Source organism: Mesitornis unicolor, unplaced genomic scaffold (assembly GCF_000695765.1).
Source record: "Mesitornis unicolor isolate BGI_N332 unplaced genomic scaffold, ASM69576v1 scaffold35536, whole genome shotgun sequence".
Lineage (NCBI taxonomy): Eukaryota > Metazoa > Chordata > Aves > Mesitornithiformes > Mesitornithidae > Mesitornis > Mesitornis unicolor.
In genome coordinates, this window is record NW_010190956.1 from 42,777 (window position 1) to 64,325 (window position 21,549).

The 21,549-nt window shown below is 42.3% G+C and overlaps 1 protein-coding gene across 1 annotated transcript in view; it reads right to left on the reverse strand.

Annotated features, from left to right (window-relative positions):
* The window catches only part of JARID2 (jumonji, AT rich interactive domain 2), a gene marked incomplete at its 5' end in the record, with an annotated part of 38,787 nt that extends 24,984 nt beyond the window's left edge, over nt 1–13,803 (reverse strand). The window contains 3 exons of the mRNA XM_010186589.1: nt 351–850; nt 5,050–6,067; nt 13,574–13,803. Coding sequence (XP_010184891.1) covers nt 351–850; nt 5,050–6,067; nt 13,574–13,803 — 1,748 coding nt within the window. The remainder of the gene's footprint in view (nt 1–350; nt 851–5,049; nt 6,068–13,573) is intronic.
* Between the last annotated feature and the right edge of the window lie 7,746 nt (nt 13,804–21,549).

The following is a 21,549-nucleotide window of genomic DNA, read 5'->3' on the forward strand; positions in this document are numbered from 1 at the left end:
GCATTACTTTAAATGTCACTAGAAAATGAAAACAAAAGCTGTGTCTGCAAGGATAACTGGGCAGAGCCATTCAGGGAACCTCTCAGGAGATGAAGCGGGGCAGAGCCCAGTGCATCTTGTTATGACAATAAAACCCTTCCAGCTTTTCCAGATGCCCTGTGAGAGCTGGGCAGATCAGGATAAAGCCACCAGACCGCCCAGCTGTGATGGCCATGGGCTGTGCTGCTGCCTTGGGGGTGGCACTGCAGCCCATCGGTCCCCCCCAGCCGGCTGGGTTTGCACCCAGATGCCACCCAGGTGACAGCACCATCAGTTCTGCAAAACAAAACTGGCAGAGCCCGCCTCGTTACCTTGTATATACACTTGTGTAAGTCGCTAAGAACTCCCTCCTCCTCCTCCTCGTCCTCCTTCGTGGTCTCCTTTTCCTGAGCGAAGAGCCGCCGCCTGCCCGTCTTCAGTGGGACGTCGACTTCTTTTAACTTGTTGCGGAAGCCATTTTTGTGAACCACGCCGTTGATGAGTCCGTTTTTGGGCTCAAACCGGGGCAAGGAATGGAACTTGTAGGCATTCTCCAAATGTCCCTCCAAAGGTCCTTTCCTCTTCTCCAAGATTTCCTTTTCCAGCAAGACCTCCTTCTCCAGTTTCTTGTGCTCCTCGGGGGAGAGGGAGTCGTAGGAGAGCAAGTACTGGCAGTAGGCTTCTTGCAGCTTGGCCAGCCTGTCCTGTGCAGTTTTGGGGATGCGCAGCATGTCTGCCAGCTTGTTCCACTTCTTGAGGTCAGTCACTTGCTGCATCCCCCCCATCTCGTTGATCAGCTGGACGAAGCAGGCCAGGTCGAGCTCGCAGCCTCCTGGTGTCCACGTGTGCCAGGCAGCAGAGGGGGGGAAAGGGAAACACAGGAGCAGGTTAGGAAAGACGCAGGGGGCTCGCATCAAGCTTGCGACTGCGCTGGGCACACACGGGACGTGCTACCCATACAGCTCCATTCACCTGGGAACCAGAGCAGGTCTGTCCCTATGTCGTACACCTCCTGCTAAAGATGGGCGTACACCACTGTCTTGCTAGCTTAATTCATTCAGCAGATCATATTTTGCTATTTACAACAGTCTCCCCCATGGTTAACTTTGCTCTCCTCCTCGAGTTTCATTCCCTTCTCTTCTCAGAGCACCCTCAGCCATCTCCTGACACGCACCTTTCCCCTGGTTGCTGCCCTAAAGCCAGGGAGATGAGAGCAGCCCAGCTCTTGAAAAGCCCAAATACTCCCACCCTCCCCTCACCCGCCACCAGTCCCACGTCTGGTTTATACCAGAAAGAAGCAAAACAAGCATCAAGATGGGTACAAGCAACAAAAAAGACAAGTATCTACACTTTTTGGAGGTCAAACATCGAATATCTAACGTCTGCACAACGTCTGAATTCAATTAGTATTTAAAAGGAGCACAGTAACATCATTAATTTCACTGAGTAGAAAAATCCTTAAAAGGGAGGCAGGGAGTTGTTTAGGGTTGGTGCCTGCAACTGCATACAAAAAGTTCCAGACACATTTTTTGCTTCCAGTTTGAGGCCATCCGTATTTCATACTCCATGATGTTTTTTATGTTTCAAGATGACTAGCACATTTCACACTTCAGTCAAAAATAAAAATGGAGGATTATACAAACCGCAGCATAAAACAGCCAGAGGGCCGAGAAACAATGAAAGAAACATCACAAATACTCTCAAAAGCACAGAAATAAATCATCAGTAGGAAGAGTGAAGAAATGGACCAAAGACCACCTACAGTTCAACAGGACACTGCTGAGGGAAAATAGAGAAGTAACACAAAGTTTGTGTCGACATCGCTGCCACCACATTGTCTCTCCTTCCCCTTTGTCTTTGAGAAAAGCAGAAAGTCGTTATGCCATAGCCGTTTCAGAGCACGCAGAAATGCTATTATACAACAGAGAAGTGCAAGAAGCAGCGTTGTAGTAAATATTTAGTGTTGGGGGCCCAGCTACAGCATCTTAAGCGCCAGTCGCATCATCTCGCTTGCCAGCGTGAGCAGCGTTACTTTCCTCAAACTACCCCGTGCTGCATCTCAAACGCTTCACAGAACATCCCAATTTTCCTTCTTCCCTCTGCTTTCCCCTCTCCCACCACTTGCGCCAGCCCAGTGAGGAGGGAGGCTCAGCAGTGTAAACCTGCGTGCAACATTTTGGGATGACAACAGTGGTGACCGAGGCAGAGCCGCTCCAGAGGCTGCTCACTAAATGCTGCCCGCACAGTGCTGAAAAGAGGGGAAAGGATTTTGGCTGTAGCTAAAAGCAAGGGTAAGGCTTTGTGGAGCACATGACAAGGGTGGAGGCTGAGCCATGGGGCAGCAGATTTATCCCAGTTAGTAATCTGAGGGAGAAATGGAGGTGTCAAAATGGATAAGTCTTGAAGCTGAGAAAAGCATAATTGGAAAAAAAAAGGTTTGAAAGGTTTCTTTCCTCTTTTATCTTCCCCATAAAATAACCTTTTTTTCCCCCCCCCCAAGCAGGCCTCTATTACAGGCTATTCCTTTTTTGGTCTAGTGTTTTTTATGCACAGTTCACAAATAAGCTGAAGGAATAATTTAAGACGGCTTTCCATCCCAACAGATTCAGCGACCTACATAAACCTGAGTCACACATGCCTAACTTTGAAAGAAGAATGGTCCAGGTTTAATGATATCCGTGCTCTCCATGGGACAAATAGCGCAGACCCAGCTTAAGGACCTAGTTTTAACACCGCTTATGAGCTATTTAAGAAGTGCAATTTTCTCCCGCAGTATTAGGGCTTGTGTAGCGCATCATTCAGCCGCAGCCTGGCCCATCCTGCAGATCCTCCACAGAGCCAGCTACAGCTAAGGTTTACAAAAAGGTCCTCATTATAACTCCATTTCACACAGTCGTAACTTCTGGAAGCATTTATACCTCAGGCTGATGTCTTCCAGGATTGACCTAGGCATGTTTCTTACATTTTTTTTGAAAGGCCGAAGGAAAAAAATTTAAAAAGGAGTTTTCAACCCATTTATAAGCACCTACAGAAAAATGGCTTAAGTAGGAGATCTGGCACATTATATGCAGAAGTAGTATCTGACTTTTTTTTTTTAATTGTCTTAATTTCACTAAGTTAGGAATATTTTTAAATTGCTTAGTAAGCAAGATAATTAAAAAAAAATAACCTTAAATCGTCAGGTATGCATTTAATACCAAATGCTGGCACTACAAAAGCTGCTGGCAAAACTCCCACTTACTTCAATGGAAACGTGATCTGGCCCTGAAAGGAGGGATACGCATGCATGTCTACTTAAATAAGCGTGCATTCATCACCACAGATTAATTGATGTCTGTCCTGCCAGAACCAAGAGATTTGTCATCTCTGTGCACTGATCATCTCCAGTTTTTGCCTCAGTTTCGTTTTTAATTTTAAACACAAGATAGGTAGGAAATTCACTGCAGAAAGGACACATAGGATGCAAATTTTATAAGGGACCACTATTTGCTCCAGTTATATGGCACCCAGCAGAATAGAATCTTTGCCTATTAATTAGGTTCTTAGGTGCTTAAATAATACAAATAATTAACAGTAATGCCGTCTTAATGCCGAGTTAAGGTATTTCATTAAAAAGTTAACATTGTTCCAGGAGCTTTAAGCGAGCTGTCTTGCACATTTCCTTCTCTCTCTTGCCAATGTAAATTTAATTCATTATTCTTCTCTATTAGCATACAACCATTGCATACATTAAGCATACAAAATGTTCACTTATTGCTGCTTGAGTGATTTTAATTTTCAGATTTCCTTGAACGTTTTTGCACGGCTGTCGCAACAGAGCGCCAGCCCTCCTTCCTCCTCCTCAAATCCCGCCGCTTCTCTGCTGTGCCCTGCATCGCTTCACGATAAACTCCGCAATCTCTCTGTGTGCGTTTATGCATTTTCACTCCCTTACCATATGTGACTTAAAGTAAAGTTTGAAAAGGTGGCTGGGGAGGAGGATGCTGTGAACAGTTTAAACAGAAACGTGTGTATTTTAATCCAACCAGTGCTGCTAGCTGCCTCTGATCGGATAATGCCTCAAAGGCAAGACTGTAAGGCAAAACTGTAGCCTCAAGTTGCAACACGCAGATCCTGTGAGCTCTGCCTCAAAACGCTTCAAAAACACAGGGGAGGGCTAACAAAAATTAAAACCCCAAGTTTGTTACTACGCCACTCCTGCAGACGCAGTGGAGATGGAGGCTGCTAGCTCAAGAGTTCATTTGTATGCTGCTGTTGTCATGTTTTTACAAACTATTGTCACATTTTTGTCACGTGTCATATTTGACAGCAGACCATAAACCAAGAATTCTGTTAAATAAGTGATTCTCACTCAGGCATTAGCCCTGGCAGACACCTGCTGGGAGAAATAATGAAACCTCCATTTTGCAATCAACCACATTTTACTGCCTATTCTTGACACTTAATGGTTGTTAAATGTCAGCAGGTCACTGCAAATTTGTGATTTTAAGTGTCTGAGTACCCAAATAGAAGTCAGTTCTGAGATATTTCTTTTCCGCCTTTAGTTAAATGCTTTCAGAGGAATGGGGAAAAAAAAATTGTATTCAAGCTTGGCAGCATTTCAACCTGTTTGGAAAGCATCTCTGGAAAGGTCCGAAAAATATTCTGAGACAACACTTAAACGGAGGCTATCAATACCCGTAGTTGTACTACCTACAAAATAAAATAAACAGCAGGGAAAGGAGAAGATCCTGGAATCTGGAGACGAAGACCCCAGGCAGCATTTTTTAACCTGGGTGAAATCAAGAGCTGGCAGGAGGATGGTGATGATTTAAGGACTCCTGGGAAAGTTCTCCAGCAATGATGCATAAAGAGTTACTATGTCTGTAAACACAGTGCCTGCCCGATGGAGAAAGAGAGATATGCAGAGCTCTGCAGTGTTAATTAACAGGGGCTGGGTTAAGCATAAAGGCAAACGGAGCACAAAGTTGCACACGGACACCAACAAGCAGCAGCAGCGGCAAAACAAGGCCAACGAAGGCACGCCCTTACCTATGAGTGGGAGTTCGTCCATGGTAATGCCCTGAGATTTGAGGTGCTTCTTGATACAGGCCAGCCGCTGCACGTTGGGTCCCCAGCGCCGGCCTAGCTTGTGTATGTGCTGAATCTGTGTCACAAACCGCATTTCGTCGTTTAGCTTGCACTCAGGTCTCCAGTCTGGAGGAGGAATCACCCTGCACATTCCATACTTCTCTACCTGAGCTCGGACTGACTCAATGTATATCAGTGGGTCATGAAATTCCTTGGTGGAGGGCCTAAGGATGGGAATCTCCCCCAGCATCCCCCACCCAGACTTACTACTGCCCTTTTCGTGCTTTCCCATTGAGTCTTGTGGCTTGTGCAAGGACTCCGCTTGAGAGGTAGAACGATTTTCACAGGAGGCATTTTCAGTTTTGCCATGTGCTTGTTTCCCTGGCGTACTCTTTCCAGCAGTGGCTCTTTTCGGCCGATTTCTTTCCAAACTCTTCTCTGGCACTTCCTTTTTAAGGTGTCCATTCAGCAAAGGCTTTTCCATGGCTGCCTTTTTGCTGGCAGCTTCTGCCAAGTTGATGGCCCCTTTCATCCTCTTGGTGGGCGACTGTATTTTGTCTATGTGATTCATCTCTTCCAGCCTCCTCTTCGAATTGCGCAGCCCCTCCCTCAACTGTCTCCCCACCTCCTTAGTGCATGTCTTTTGGTTCAACTTGCCATTGACTTTTACACCATTAACAGCGGTATTGTTAGACTTGGATGCTCCAAGGGATAGCACCTGTTTGCGGGTTTTTGCATTGCTACTTTCTAGTTTCCCTGAGATTGTGTGGTTGACAGGTGAACTGGGTTTGTGGTGATGTAGTTTGGTTTCCTTGACCAGTTCTTTCTTGGCTTTGGTGTATGTGACAGTTCCCTTTGTCACTGTTGCAGTGTACTTCACAGTTTTGGACGGTGAAGGTCTGACTTCTCTCATCTTTTTGGCACTGGCTGCATTTGCACTCGGAGATGACATTCGAGTGATCCCGTTGACTTTAGAAACCTGCGATGCCAGGAGTTGTTGCAGGGGGAGCAGAAGGAAGGAAACAGAAAACAGAAAAGTAAATTAATAACGTTACCACTCAGCCACAGCGTCCCAGTCACCGGACAACCATACTCTGCAGTCCTGACTCCCGGCCCCTTCGTGCAATCTTCATATACTGGTTTTCACCCAGGCAGGAGGAGGGACTGGGCATTTATAATAAACAAACAAGAACAGAAATGTATTTTTTAAAAATGAACTAAAATGTCCCCAGAAAGCCAATCTTGCTTTTGAAATGTATGAAGCCTCTGGCTTAAGAAGGGTAAGGTCCCTTACTTGTGCTATCCTTTTCTTGTCTACCAGAAGGACTGTTATGGTATCACAAACACAGGTAGTTTGATTTACAAATTAATTCTTTCATTATCTCCTTTTCTGGCCCTCAGACACTATCTCTCTCCCACCCAACTTCCCTGAAGTGCACACACAGTTTACTGTTTCTTAGCAGACAAACCAGCCAGCATTTACCATCTACCCTGACTGACATGGGCACGTTCTGCAAAAAACCCACACACTGAGATTCAAACCAACCTCCTATCTATACATACATATAAAAAAGAGATACTGAACACATTATGCAACCAACAGATCAGGATGGCCATGAAGGATCCAGCCTGTAATATATATTAAATCTTGGGAGGCATCCATCTTGTTGCTGGAGTCATTAATTTGAAATAAAAATGTATAGAGTAGTTCAATTTCTTTTATTTTTAAGTTTGATATCTGGGCAGTTTTGCTGACACACATTTTATTACATCATATTCAGCACTAATGTGTCAATGCAACTTAAAACTGCTGGACTCCACTGCCTTCTGTCAGACCCTTGAACCCAGCCATGAAACTAAAATTTGTATTTTAACTATAAGACAGGTTAAGCACTGAAAGCAACCCACAGCTTCGAAGGGAACTGTGATGGCTCAGCACTGCCAAAACTAAGCTCCACTACTAAGAAAATGAAGTTCAAGTTTCAACCTCAAACAAATTTCAGCATTTAAACAAGTTTAAACAATGTTTTCTCATCCTCTTAAACTACTGCGAGAGCAGAAAAATACATCCAAAAATCAGGAGTACTGATAAATGTGCTCAAAGTGAAAGCATACAGTAAAATCATCCCTCATCAGCACCTCAGGTGAGTAACACCATTCCTGCAAAGTTTTAATACTTCCCTGGGGGATTTCCAAATACTTGCCAAATTAGTAAGCATGGCAGCTTCTCTTAAATAAATGCAAGAACTGTAGTCACTTACAAAGTAGGGATAAAATGTTATAAAATAGGGATCAAACTGAGACTGAAGAGATCGTGCTATGATCTTGCATTAAGTGATTTGTAGAAGAGGAACCGGAATTTGGGATTCTGCATACACACACACACACACACACGTATGTGCATACGCACATTTACTGTGTGCATTTTCTCCTCTGTGCTCCAGAAGCAGGAGCAGAAGTGATGCCCTTTTAAAACCCACCCATATTCTTGTCCCTCCTGTGCTTCCAAGGTAGAAACGCTTAAGGAAAACGCAGTTAACTCATGACATGAGTTTTTACCTTGAGCTTTCAAAGATGTATGAGATACCATCTGGAAAGCAAACACTTGCTAGCAGAAATGCATTTAACCATTTCCCTTGAAATTTAGGCAGTATTCTGCATTTGAAATGGAAGTCTGGGTTTGACTTTTACCGAGCTTCTTCACACCACAGAGCAGACCTGAGTAGAGAGCTGCTGAGACACTGCCTCCTGCAGTCACAACAAGCATTGAACATCTCTGGCTTTATAAATAGCCAGGAGTATCGATTACAGATTTCATCCAGACTGATAAAAACTGATAGAGAATTGGGAGGGGAAGGTAATCTGGGTGACAGCAATCATGAAATGAGTTTTCAATTCCAAGATGTGACAACAGCAGAGAAAGGACAACAGACTCTTAAAAAAAAAACAATCACAAAGCAATTCCCACTCAAAGAAGGGGCACAAAGCACAGGCCATTATGCCTGTTCACAAAGTTCTCTCGTGACTGGAAAATTAGGAAAATAATCACAGTAAAAAGTCAAAACACAATCATACAACTAAGGGCAACTACATAGGAACAGCAAAAGCATGCATGGGTAAAACCAGAAAGGCCAAGGAATTAAAAGAAACTTCAGTTAGCAAGGGACGTAAAATGAAACACAAAATATTCTAGAAACGCTCTTAAAAATACAAGGACAACAAAGAACAGCAGACATCAACCACCACACAAGGAAGGAAAACAAGCACAACAGTCTGGCTAAAGTGTACGTGCTTCTTTCGCATTAGCCTTCACCAAAAGTACCACTAACTGAATACTTACCAGGTATGTAACACAACCAATTTCAGCAAAAGAGCTAGGAAGGCGACCCCAGCAAGCTAAAGTGTCTACCTAACTTCAAACCCTAAAATTATTGTGGAACAAATCATCAGACAGTTAATTTGTAAACACACAAGCAATAAATAAGAATTTAAAAACAAAAAAAATAATAAAAACCACCACCATCATCCCCCCCCGCTTTTGCCAAAACAGCACATCAAGCCAAGTTAATAATCTTCTGACACTTGGCTGCGTAGGCAAAGAAGCACCTCTGCTTCAGCAGGGCTTCAGTCACTGTCCCACAGGACCTCACATCAAACAAGCTCTGGAGACACGTCCTAGACATAATTACTCTAAAGTGGCTACCAAGGGATTAAAGAAAGTCACGGGAGAAGCTATCGCTGCCATAATTCACTGCCATCCTGGGACGGCATTTCAGGTGACTTCCTGCAGGGACTTGTCTCGGCTTTGGTTCTACCCAGTACTTCCATCAGGAACTTGGATTACTGTTAAAACTGCCAGTGACACTCACCTGCAATGCAAGGTGCTCTGCAGACAGGGTCAAAACCCAAGGCACTCTTGAATTTATCTCAGAACGTATCTACAATAAGAGGAAGTGCTACTTTTAGGAAGGACAAATCAAATAGTGTCAGGGAGGAATAACATTTGGGGACCATAGTGAGCTGCAAAACTCAATGGTGGCACACAGCACAAAAAACTCCTTCTGAGACCTATTACTAAGAACACTGAAAGCAAGGGACAGGAGCACTGACTTTCCTACACAGGGCTAGAGCCAGCACTGGGCCCACACTGTGTGAAAACTTCAGACAGTGGAGCAAATCTAAAAGAACACAAAATGCTCAGGTATTTGGAAAATGTGATCTTTACTGAAAAGCCAAGGGCTTGTTTGGTCTGAAAGAGATGACTATGGGACAACTCTGTAATGGTCTTGCAATGCACAAGGAGCTCTTCTGAAAAGAGACAAAAAATGCTCTTTCTGTGTTCAGTAGGAAAAGCTGGGGGGAAAAACCCTTTAATTGCCTACAAAGATGATCTGAGGCACAGCTTGGAAAACTTTCTCATTGATAGGAAAGCAAAATGCTGGAACAAGCTGTCAATGGATGCTGTGGAGGCTCCTCCATGGGAATTTTCCAGAAGGTTTCAAGGAGGCTGCAGCTGTATTACTGTGCTGTCAGGTACAGCCAAGAAAACACCTCAGAGCAGGCAGTCGGGCTGTATGGAGGCATCCTGTCACTCCAGCTTTCCTGTGATTACTCTTTTTTAAAAAGCTGTGACCACAGCTGTGGTCTCAAGGCACTGTTCAGCAAGGGGTGCTGACAGAGGGCCTGCGAACTAAACACAGCCACGGAGAAAGGCAGGATCCTCACAGGTCCTCCTCTTCAAAGGAAAACATGCCAGCAGCACCGTCAGCTTTAGGCCAGAATGAAAACTGCCAAGATACAAACTCCTGGAAAACTGAATTAAGAAAACAGCAACTTATCACAACTCTTTGGAGCTGTTACAAAACCTCCGCACAATGAAAGCTTGGATCTCTCAGGGCCAAATCTTGAACTGAATGGGTACATAAGCTTTGGCTATCTAACCTCCAATCCTAGATCACAGGCATGCTATTTTGAGTTTTTATTTAAACTCGGAGGCATTATTCAATGATGAACAGGTCCTGAAGTAGAGAATACTTGGCTTTGAGAATACCATAAGGAATTCACTTATTTCTTTCTGGTTGCTAACTAAGGAGACCCCGCAAGAAAGAAACACTGCTGAGAACTTCCTCAGGAGCATCGTCTTTCCAGAGCAGACACAACACAATGGTTTTCAAATGCTTTTCCCTCTTCCCTCCCCAAATGCCCACAGGCATCCTGAGTGTTTTCAGAGAGGACAGCATAACGTTTAAGATACAAGAGCACTATATAGACCAGAGCAGACCATGCTTCAAACACGAATAGGCTGCAACAAACGTCTTCCAGCGGGAAACAAGTGGAACAAACAACGTGGTCACAGCCCACCATCAAAGCCAGAGGTGGATTCAGGATTTCACACTGACAAATGTGAAATTCTGGCTAGTCAGTCATCACCTACATGTTCCTGGCCTGCGCTTGTCTCTGAGGACCCATCAGACGATTGGAACCAAAAGAAACAAGAAATTGCGGTAGGCATTTTCTTACCTTTCTACTGTTGATATGTCTCCCCCAAAACCAAACATACACACACAGAGTCAGCCTAAAAAACTGGCCACACTGCCAGGTGCACAGGTTCACCAAATGGGGGTCTATGCCACAGCTCCATCCCGAGGCAGTGCTTACACTGAGCACATAAGAAAGAAGTCAATTTAATTCAAAATAGTAACAAAGTGATCGACATTAGCCTTACATGACTTGAACTAAAGGTGAAACTAGGGATATGAATAAGCTTATCTTTGCTTTTCCGCTACCTTCTCAGTTTTGCTGACCTGTATTTGCCTTCAGACCACTCTTTTCTCCACTTTACTGAACACTTGCCTTGCAGCAAAGATGGTATCACAGATTTTAAATGTTGTCTTTAAAAAGCAAATGGGACCAGCATATAGTTTTGCAGCAACTTTTTTGTTGGATTTGAACTGGTCTACATACACACCTCCACATAGCACCGAGGATCCATCCTCCAGACACATACACACATACACACAAAGTCAACAAACAGCTTGTTAGATAACAACTACAGTAATAACAGCAACGTTAGCAATACCAACAGCAGTTCTGGTCCCAAACAAATTCAAGTTTATGCAGCTGATCTTGAATTCATTCATAAAAATGCTTCTGTGTTGACTGGAGTTTTGCAGAGCTAAATTACCATATTAGGCCAAGAGAGGGCCCCACTGAACTACATTTCCTTTGCCCACAACCCCTCTGAAGTAGGGGATTGGGGAAGATAGCGAGGGAGGAAGAAAGTGAGAGAGGGAACATGTGACAAGTGTGAGTGCACACCAGAAAAGGGGGAAAAAAAGAATGAGAGGAAAAAAGAAAATCTTGGGCAATTTCTAGTGTTCTGCCTTTATTTTCTGTAAGACTAAACAGAACAAAACCACACACGAATAAGCCACGTAAATGCACGAGAACAAGGAGCAAAAACACACTGGAGGGAGGAAGAACATGTGGCTGGCACCCTGGGAAAACAGCTCTCCTTTTGGAAAGTAGTGAAAACGTCGACAAAGACTCAGCACAAGGGCAGGAAATTCAGTAATGTCACATAACTGGCAAGTCCAAGTTTTGCACAAAGCTATGTCTTTCTGTCAGGCGAAAAGCATAATCCACCTTTAATTAGTTACAGACACATTTTCAATAAAATCGGTAAGAAATTACTTGTGTTACTGTGGGTTGCAGGAGAAAATTTAAATGCCTAACCTTTCTTTTTTTAAAAAAATACTCATCTCAGCTTACAGGCCCCTTATTTTCTGAAGCTTGAGGACCACTCCGTGAAGTATCTGTGTGATGTGACTGTTGTTGTACCGCACTGCTTTCGAATTTATCTCAATTCTGCGTAGCTCGATTGAAAACATCTAATACTCTATGAAGCAAAACTGACTTGGATCACGGACAAAATCTTTTTACACCTGTCTTTTCCTTTCTCAGAACTACCTTCACAAGTGATGGCAGTTGATTTTCACACGAATTTTAACCATTCATACTTTGATGATACAACTTCTAAGCATTTCACGCAAGTGTTCCAGTGAGTTAAAATGACTGCGTGGGAAGCGCATCCTTATCCTCTGGAAAACTTGTTCAATGTGAAGAGCTCACGGCAGAGCATGTAACAGCAAGGACCACAGGATGCTGGTATTCACAAAAAAGAAAGCCAAAAGGATGCAAAAGAAGGCAGGCATACAAGCCAATGGCTAGATAAGCAAAAACTGCCATGAGGGAATAGAGAAGGGAAGTCTTACAGAGGTACAGAGAAATATACTGTAGATAACCTTCAGGATCTCAAATTTGATTTAGAAGGTAATATAAATATGGTGGAGGCACTTCAGAAGAAGCTAAACACCACTGAGCATGGAAGATTTCCTTTGCCATTTTTAATTTCCAAACCTACGACTAAAAGGTGCTATTTAAGGCCCTGACAGCCCTACAAGATGGGAATTCCAGCTCCACTGAAGTCCAGGCCAGCCCAGATAGAAGAAAAACCTTGAGATGCTGCAAATAAAGACTGCCTGGCTTGACTTGAGAACTGGCCTGAGACTTGAGAATTGGCCTGCTGACAACTAACCACTGCAGAAAAATCCACGGCATAAGTGCAGCAAGCGCTCTGTACTGCATTGCCCTAGTGCAGGTACCCTGCTAACCCAGCCCCCAACCAAATAAGGACACTGGCCAGGGATTTTGAAAGTCTTTTATAAAAAACTGATTTTACAGTTGCTATTTTAGGAGCCTTTGATTCAGTCATCAAAAATAGACGGAGATGGACTGTGCCCAAACACCAGTCACTAGCACCAAAAGACTGGTCTGCTAAACTTCCACACCCACGTACAAGTCGGCTTGAGACAAACCTCTTGCTGAATTATTTTTGCTGGTTTTCAACCAGGTAATATGAAAGTCTGAATTTCTCCCCACCTGGTACGGCCACTGAGAAGGAGGTAATATCCTAGAGCACCTTCTTTATGCAGCAGGCAAAACATTTTTCCTGGACTCTGAGGTTTATGTTGCCCCCACGCAATACAAGACATCTGAGTGCAACATCAGCTTCTCTGCAACACCAGTAAGCCTCCAAGATAACCCGAGCAGAGCAGCCATACACAAAAGGAGTTCATTTTTCCACGTGCTGCCAGCCTTGGCACTGTCAGCAGAGAGGCTAACAAGAGCGCCAGTCAGAAAGGTTTAATGAACAGCCATGTGAACTTTACTCTTTCATATGTATACACTGGATAAGACACAGGGTTGTAAAGCATGCTTTATCACACTGACTTCCAATGTATGCATCACTTTTCTTTTTTCCTTCTCTCTTTCTCTCTCTTTCACTGAAAATTAACTCCCTGCTGTCTCCAGAGCACTCTTTTAAGGACTGCCACGTTCGCTCTATGCCAAGCAGTAGAAAATGGAGATAGCACCTTAAAAGTCTGCGTTTCCCATGTGTCCACAGTGGAGTGCAATTTATTACCTGTTTCCTTAAGTCCTGAGCCGATCTATGAAGAGTGTGGTGGTTGTTAGCGGTGAGCCCTTTCGTAGAGGAGCCAGTGTTTGTAGTAGGATGGTGATTAGCAGCAGCCTGGTCTTTTCGGCTCTCGGCCTTATGTTCGCTGTTCCTCTCCTTCCCTGGTGTGGCCTCTTTGCTTTTGTGTTTCTGAGCAGGTTCTTTCTCCTTCGATGATTTGCTGGACCCATTGAAAACTGAGAAGAGAGAAAAATCAGACTATTAAGGGGAAAAAAAAGAAAAAAAACCCCAAACATACAAGACAAAACTCTTCCTTCAAAACAACCCAACTTCCTCTGCTGTCAGTGTTGGATATTTAGTGAGTGTCTTCTTATATCTTAAAATAAAATTGACACAGAAATAGAAGCACCGTATTGCATATTTCTTTATATGAACAGATTTACCAAAGTACTTCCTTTGCTTGTTAACACACATTATCTTCAATACCCAAATTAAAACATACAAGGTATATTACTGTTTTGATTGACCTAAATTTAGACTTATCAGTTTGATTTTTATTTATGACAGTTTTAATTAACTTCTTGCTGTTGCAGCAAGGAAGTTCTAAACATAACCTAAACAGAAAGAGGGTTTATTTTTACATTAATGCAAAAGAAAAGAAATGTTCCACAAAACAGCATGCTTTGTTTTCATCAGTATCCAAACTGCTGAACGAAACTGACAGCAGTTTGCCTATAGCAGATAAGCTGCAAATAGAAAAAAGGTACTTCTGCAAAAAAGGAAAAATACTAAAGCCATTTTGGAACTTCTGCTGAAGTGAAGGGGTAAGAAAACACAGAACGGAAGACATTGGTTTTGGTACAATAAATATTATGCAAATGTATACAAGTCTATCTCAGTGAGTTCAGTCCTGCTGCTGAATTTACTTAAGAATAGTCACTGCTCTTTTTTGTCAAGGCACATGAAAAGTTGAGGTCAAAAAGACACATGTCGCATTTCTCTGTTTGTTTGTTAATCAAAAATATGGTAAATTTATGCCAGTGCTTCCCCCCTCTTCAGTGAAGCACTTGACAGAGGGCCGTGCAGCTTGTGATCTAACACCCACAGCGGCAAGTGCCCTCCTGCCTTCTCTATTTTAAGATTTATATTATTTGATACATATTTTTATACTCTTTTTTTCATTTTATATGAATGATTTGATACTATACCTTTTTCTGATATTTGATACATATTTTTATACTTATCTACTCTTGGTTTTCACCCCTGCCTTTTTTGACATGGTTTAGGAAAGGATGTAAGTAAGAAAACTGAAAAATACTTAACAGCACAGGTATCTAGATTTCATATCTATTACACACAACACACACATCTACTTGGGAATAACAACTAAATGAATGAAGTTTGGGGTTTTTTTCTTGTGGAATGAAAGCCTTCTTTTGCCACTAAACATGATACACCCACGATACATACCTTTTTATCTAAATTGCAAAGCTTAGCTGTCTCTACAGATGTTCTGTAGTGTTACAGTATCGGCAGCAGTAAGAGTAGTAATAAATAACCAATAATCCTGCTGGACAGAAAAAGGGCATCTAAGCTGCTTCTGAGTAGACACCTAACTCCAAACCTTCCCAACCAGCTATCTACCTTTCCACCACACCTCCAAAAGCCAAACCTCCAGCAAGCTATTGACAAAACTGCAATTGCTTTTCCTTCTGTCTTGCATAAATAGAGTAAGAATGAGAGAAAAGCCGTCAGCAGCGAAGTCACCGCAGATGTCCCCATGGCTCTGTCACTCCTGGGCTCAGGAGCAGCCAGCGCCACCCCAGCCAGCCCAGGGTTTCTCAGCGAAAGTTGCGCAACCCCCGAAGCACGACTCTTTATTTTTAATAAGATATAGCCTAAACAACCAATGGCAGCTTAGTTAGCATGTGTTTCATCACTAAGAGTGGTATTTTCCTTCAGAAGGAACAAATTGTACATACTGATCTACTCATACAGAAACGTTAAGTCAGAAAGTGCCGTTTTCTGCATTCAGTTGCCACTTTATAAACTGAAAATTACTAAAACAGAAAACACAGCCAAAAAGCCAAATTGTGTACTTTTATGATTCACAAAAAAAAAAAACAAACCCTCGGCGAACATGAGACAAGGTATATTTTATATGCAACAGCTCATTAATTTTAAGTGTCGTGGGAACCCTGCCAGTTTTACCCTCTGAGTAATTATCTTTTGTCTTAATTTGTAAGATTCTTGAAAGGGGGAAGAGAGAAACGGCAGAGAAAAAGCGTTCAGTCTCATACGAAAAGCTTAAAATGCTTAAAGCCTGGAAACACAATAAAAAGGGAGAAGTAGATGCAAAACACTCCTAGTCAAGCTCTCTCTAGTTAAACTGTAGATGGTATCGGTTTCTATAAAAATCAGTGTTTGTTTCTTCCAACACCCAGATTATTGTTATATCCAGCCAGACACGTATAAAAACCGTCCTGCAATAATAAGTTCTTCAAAATTCACAAACATATTATGTGAACAGGTATCAAAACATTAACTTGATTAATTACAGAACACTACCACAAGCCAAGCATTTGGAGCAGGGGGATGGGAGGAAGTCCCCTGGACTATGATTTTGCTCCCATCTGAGTTAAAATGTACAAGTCAGTTATTTGGAGTTAGAGAGTGCAACACAGGATTAAACTCTGGCCCGAATAGCTACTAAGACAGTTCAGTGAAAAGGTGGTTTCACCAGGAAGGACCAAAACCCCCCCAAAGAAATCTCACCACTGAAGAATAATTGGTAATAAGACAAAAATGGCCACTTCTCAAAGGAAAGGAAACATTAAAACCCTTCAAAATCAAAACTCTGCACTAAATATTGCTGAAACCCATTCTGATTTAACAGTAAAATGTTTACTAATTCTTTTGTGTCTTCTTATGCAGCAAATCTCCTTCATGCCTCTGCCAGCTCTTCAGTATTTCTGAGGCATTCAGAAAAGCAGAAATAGTGTACCTTACTAAGCCCACATGTAGACATGTCCCAGCTACAGTCTCCCATCCTAGGGATAACTCTGACATGCACAATATCCAACGTTTTTAAATAATTCATTTAGTTATTTCCATTATTTTTTTCCTTGTGAAAGAGTAGTCAATAAAGGTCTCATCACTGAAGCAGTAACCTCATTCAAAAACAGAAAGACAGAAAAAAGTCCAACCCACATGAGTGGTGTCACTCACATTATTAAAGCAGAAATCTTTTGTCATCTTGAATTATGACCATTTTATGCTATTTTAACCAGCTTTATGTTTCCACAACAGCTTTTAGTTAAAAGTAACGGCACTACCAACAAATAATTAAAAATACAAGTAAATTATTAGTGCTCAGAGACACTTCAAATAGAATAAATGGATATCCTTTTATCCATATCTAGCTGAATGCTCATTCTCAAAATGCCGTGTCCTCCACAGCAATTATTACTATTATTAAGCTGAAACAATAAGAGTCCCAGAGTGAAATACTTGTGGGTCTTTTGGTTAGCCATGATGATCAAATGCAAAGAAACCGAACCACTTACATTCAAAACTCACAAGCACTGAGTGTTTTTAAACCACTGATATAATTTACGGCAGCAGAGCAAAACCTTATGGCAGGCGTGATCCCCACAGATGCATCACAGCGCTCTCTGCATCGGGGGAACTGGACTCTGGGCACCAATATTCACCCAAGATCCCACACAGGGACTTCGGGGTATCCTCATTTGAAATTGTGATAAAGAATCCCTAAAAAAATGAATGCCAACTGTGTGTGTACCAGGTGCAGCTATAATAATGGCTAAAATATTTTTAGATCAAGTAAAGCCATAACTGTGCTCAATTACTACAGATTAACTAAGCATTTACTAGAGGAACTGACACTGTAGTGAGCTATAAACATTTATTGGTTTTCAGCAATTTTCTAAAGTATTCCTACAAACGAATTTGCATGCAAATATTTTACAGGACACATCTGGCCAGCCATTCAGAAGTCTATTTGTAATACGTACAGTAACCAGGATGGCACTGCGTAAGCAGCAGCATTACTGGACTGGGTTCAGCCAACAGCTGACTCCATGGACAAAGCTTTCTCTCCCAAGCCCTCCCAGAGTTTATTTCAGCACCAGATATACTTTATACATTAGCTAACAGGGAACTCCACTGCACAGACAGCAGAGTACTGAAGTATGAACCCTTATGTTTTATACTGGTGTCTGGAAGATAACAGCAGAGACCATACATGCACACACATATGTTGCAGAGCTCGTGCCGCGTAAAGCAAGTGATTGCACATTCATAAAACTATCCAAAACAAAGAGGGAAGGTAAGAGTGAAAGGGAGAAGTTTTGTTTTCAGAAGGAGAAAAGGGAGCCTTGCCAAAGCTGTGAACCCGAGCCAGCTATTCCAATGCAAACCTCATGTTGTTACATAGATCATGTTTGGGAAGAGATGTAATATTAATCAACTCTCTGGCATTAAGTATCCGTTACTGTACAAAAACATTCTTGCTCTGGCTTTAATTCAGTTTTAAGTCACTGTGAAAACATTTATGTGGCTCTCAAACTGCCTTAAAAGACCCAGGCAATAATTCTTCTCCCTTCCCAGAGGACCTAAAACAATGATCCACTTCCATAAAACAGAAGTATTTTAATACTGCCGATTGTTTTCCTTAAGTGTTGGGTACATTCAGACTTCTATAAACCACTTCCAGAGGTAGACTCTGTCTTCTGGAGCCACCCCCCAACACGATCCACCTACTCGAGGTCAGTTGAAGGACTTCTGGAGAAAAGGATACCCTGACCTGGAAACGTGTGGTGCCACTGTTTCGGCACTTCTCCAGCCCTAAGCCAAGGCTAAGCAATTTGTCCACGGTCAACTCTGCAATGAAATTTCCATAGCTGCGTGCTACCAGGAGTCAAACAGGAGAACCATGGCAGATAACACTGCATTTCTTTTAGTTGCTATCAATAATGCAGCTTAAAACCCTACGTGCACAGGAAGATACTGGGCCACTGAGAGAAGCGTTATTGGTATGACACACCATGCCACTGCTTGCAAAAATTCAATTCCAAGTGTCTCATCTTAGCACAAATTCATTACTCTCACCTCACCATTACGACATAAACAACACCAAGAGGGTCACTCGCTAAGCAGCAAGTCCATACAAGAAGTGTCTGTCTGTTATCACCAGTCTCTCACCAGGATAACAATTCAATTTTTTTGAGCAACTTCCAGCTCCTCTATTCTTCTCCACAGGTCATAATCTAGCTACTGAAAATCCGCAAATCCCCAAATGTGTTGTGCCTGATTTGCATATTTAAATATGCAAATTACGGCAAAACGGGTAATTTTCGTGTTACATATTTTTGCAGAAAAATTAAATGTGCAAAAATGTTTATTGCAACAATTACTGGTTCCATGGTATTTCAACAAAAGGCTGTAAATCATCAAAATAATTGCCTACCCATTAACTATTGTAGCACTCTGCCTGAAATTTTCTCATTCTGCATTTTAGCTGCATGCAAAAAATATTTTTCTTCTAAACGTTTACCTCTTCAGGACTAATTTCACTAAGAGAGATGCATATGCCTAAGACTCTGTCTTATGTACCCACACAAATATCAAATTCAGTTAAACGCCAAACTGAATCGAGAATTGCAACCATAAATTAGAATGTTCTCACAACACACTCCAACAGTAATGTATGTAAAGGATATGCCATTTATGCCCAAGATATACAAACACTGCATTGCACTATATCCCGAAATAAGAAAAAAACCCCAAGTTATCTATGATCTTTTCCTGCATCATCCTTGTTACCACACGTTAGGAAATTACTCTGCTAAATTATCCATTGCAAATTGAGAAGCGAAACATTCTTCTGTATTTCTGGTGAGCGAGGCAGACAGCACTAAAGCAGAGTATCGTATTTCTAGCGACGCCTGCTTACTACGCACTACTGCCCGATCTGTTTTGAAATCTGAGCCCCAAGAAAAAAGGCGCCTATACAATTTTCTCCCCTGCTCATTGCAGGCAAAAGTCATGCAGAGCAGTTTTTATCCGACCACGTTAACAGAACACAGGGCAGACCAGTAACTGTTTCTGACCCAGTAGGTTTTCTGACACACTGGAGCTGGTTTGATCCAGCTAAGGAAGGAAACAAGACTCTCCCTCCTCATGAAGAAGTCTGCTTACAAATGATGATGGCTAACTTCACTTTCTGAAATGTAAATCAAAACTTAATTATCCATCTCAGGTGTCCGAAGACAACCACGACATTCCCAGGTATGCTGGCCCAGATGTGCACTCCTCTCCACCTTTGAACTGCTGTTCTGGTGTGAGAAATACTTTATTTTGCAACCATCCTTCTTGAAGAAATTAGCCAACCATCATTAGAGGGACTCTAGCTGGCTGCATGTACTTCCTAAGTTGTCTGCACAACTGTATCTGTGTACACTGCTCCTCCTGAGGCCCTTTTCTAGTCCACAAGCCCTTTCAAGTAGAGTAAGGCCTATCCTCTTTTGCTCTTGCGATGGGACTGATAACAGCACAACTCTCTAATTGCATCTGCCAGCTCCCTACCCCAGCCTGCCTAACAAAACACTTGGCACCTGCAAACATTTTCCTTCAGGAGCCTGCAGAGAAAACCTTCTGCTGTGCCACAGAATGAAATCAAAGTAGGATTTATTTAGGCATGAGGAATTCAAAGAATTACTTTTAAAGAAACAGAGACTAAGCCTCCCCTCTTACCTACAACTTGGAATTTCCTCCAAGCAGCGGGGAGGTGTAATTTAGACTCGGTACCTCCCTGTCCCCCAGGGAAGTGGAGCACAGAGAACCTGCTTTCCCTGCACGTCAGCCCGCAGCAGCTGACGACTGAGGCCCTCCTCCCTTCGCATAAGGTCAATTTTCTAATAGATCAATATCTCCTCATGTTCTCCTCCGTGCTGGCAAGATGCCCTGTCATCCAGGCTGTGGTTGAGAAGTTTCTCCCCACACCTGGCCGCTACACTGAAGAAAAAACACATTGTTCAAGACAACACTCCTGCCTGGCTTTTTCCACCGAATTCCTTGCATTCAAAGGCGTGTAATAGTCTCAGACAGACTGATGGCCATTTGAGATGTGTATAGAACACAAGCCAGAAAATAAGCATACCCATCCAAGCAGCACGCTGGGCGTTCTGGATCTAAAGGCGGAGAATTGTGGGGTTCCTACACCCACACTCAAAAGGGTCAGTAATGGGGCTGCAGTTACAACACAGTCATCCAAACCTCTGCTCCATCTGCTGCAATATGCACCATTGCTAATTTTCCATATGTTAATTTTGAAATTCATCACAAACTTACTTAAAAGGTCTGAAGTTAAAAGGGAACTACGTGCTTTTAAAGATGAAATCCTTGACTGAAACAGCAAGAGAGATTTCTCTATTCCAACTAAATGTTCCTATGGTTTCCTAACTGGGAAAATACCCTTTTGAAGTCAGTAGCTATGTGGAGACCAAGTGATTCAGTTGACTAGTTTCTGCCTTTCACTGTTTTATCCACACTATAAATCCAAACTCAATTAACATCATTCTGAGTAAGATCAAAATTCCACATCAAGTTTTAGAAATCTACCCCTCCTGAAAGGACATATGTAATTAAAAGCACAAGCCTCTGCCAATTTTATTGCTGAATTTGTTAGAAAAGTTACCAATTCTATTTCAAAAAAGAGGTCAGACTAGATAACCTCCTAGGGTCTTCTCTAACCTGAAATAATCTATTAATTAGATCCATAGCAAGTAAGAACCACTCACATATTTTACTCTAAAAGAGAACAGTCCTCTTGAAAACAAAAACTGAAAGTCTTTAGACTGTCTGTTGTCTTAGTGAGAATTGTTCATTTTAAGTTTAAGCATGCTGAAAAAGAGAATAATGGGAAGAGTTACATACAGAATCACAGAATCACAGAATGTTAG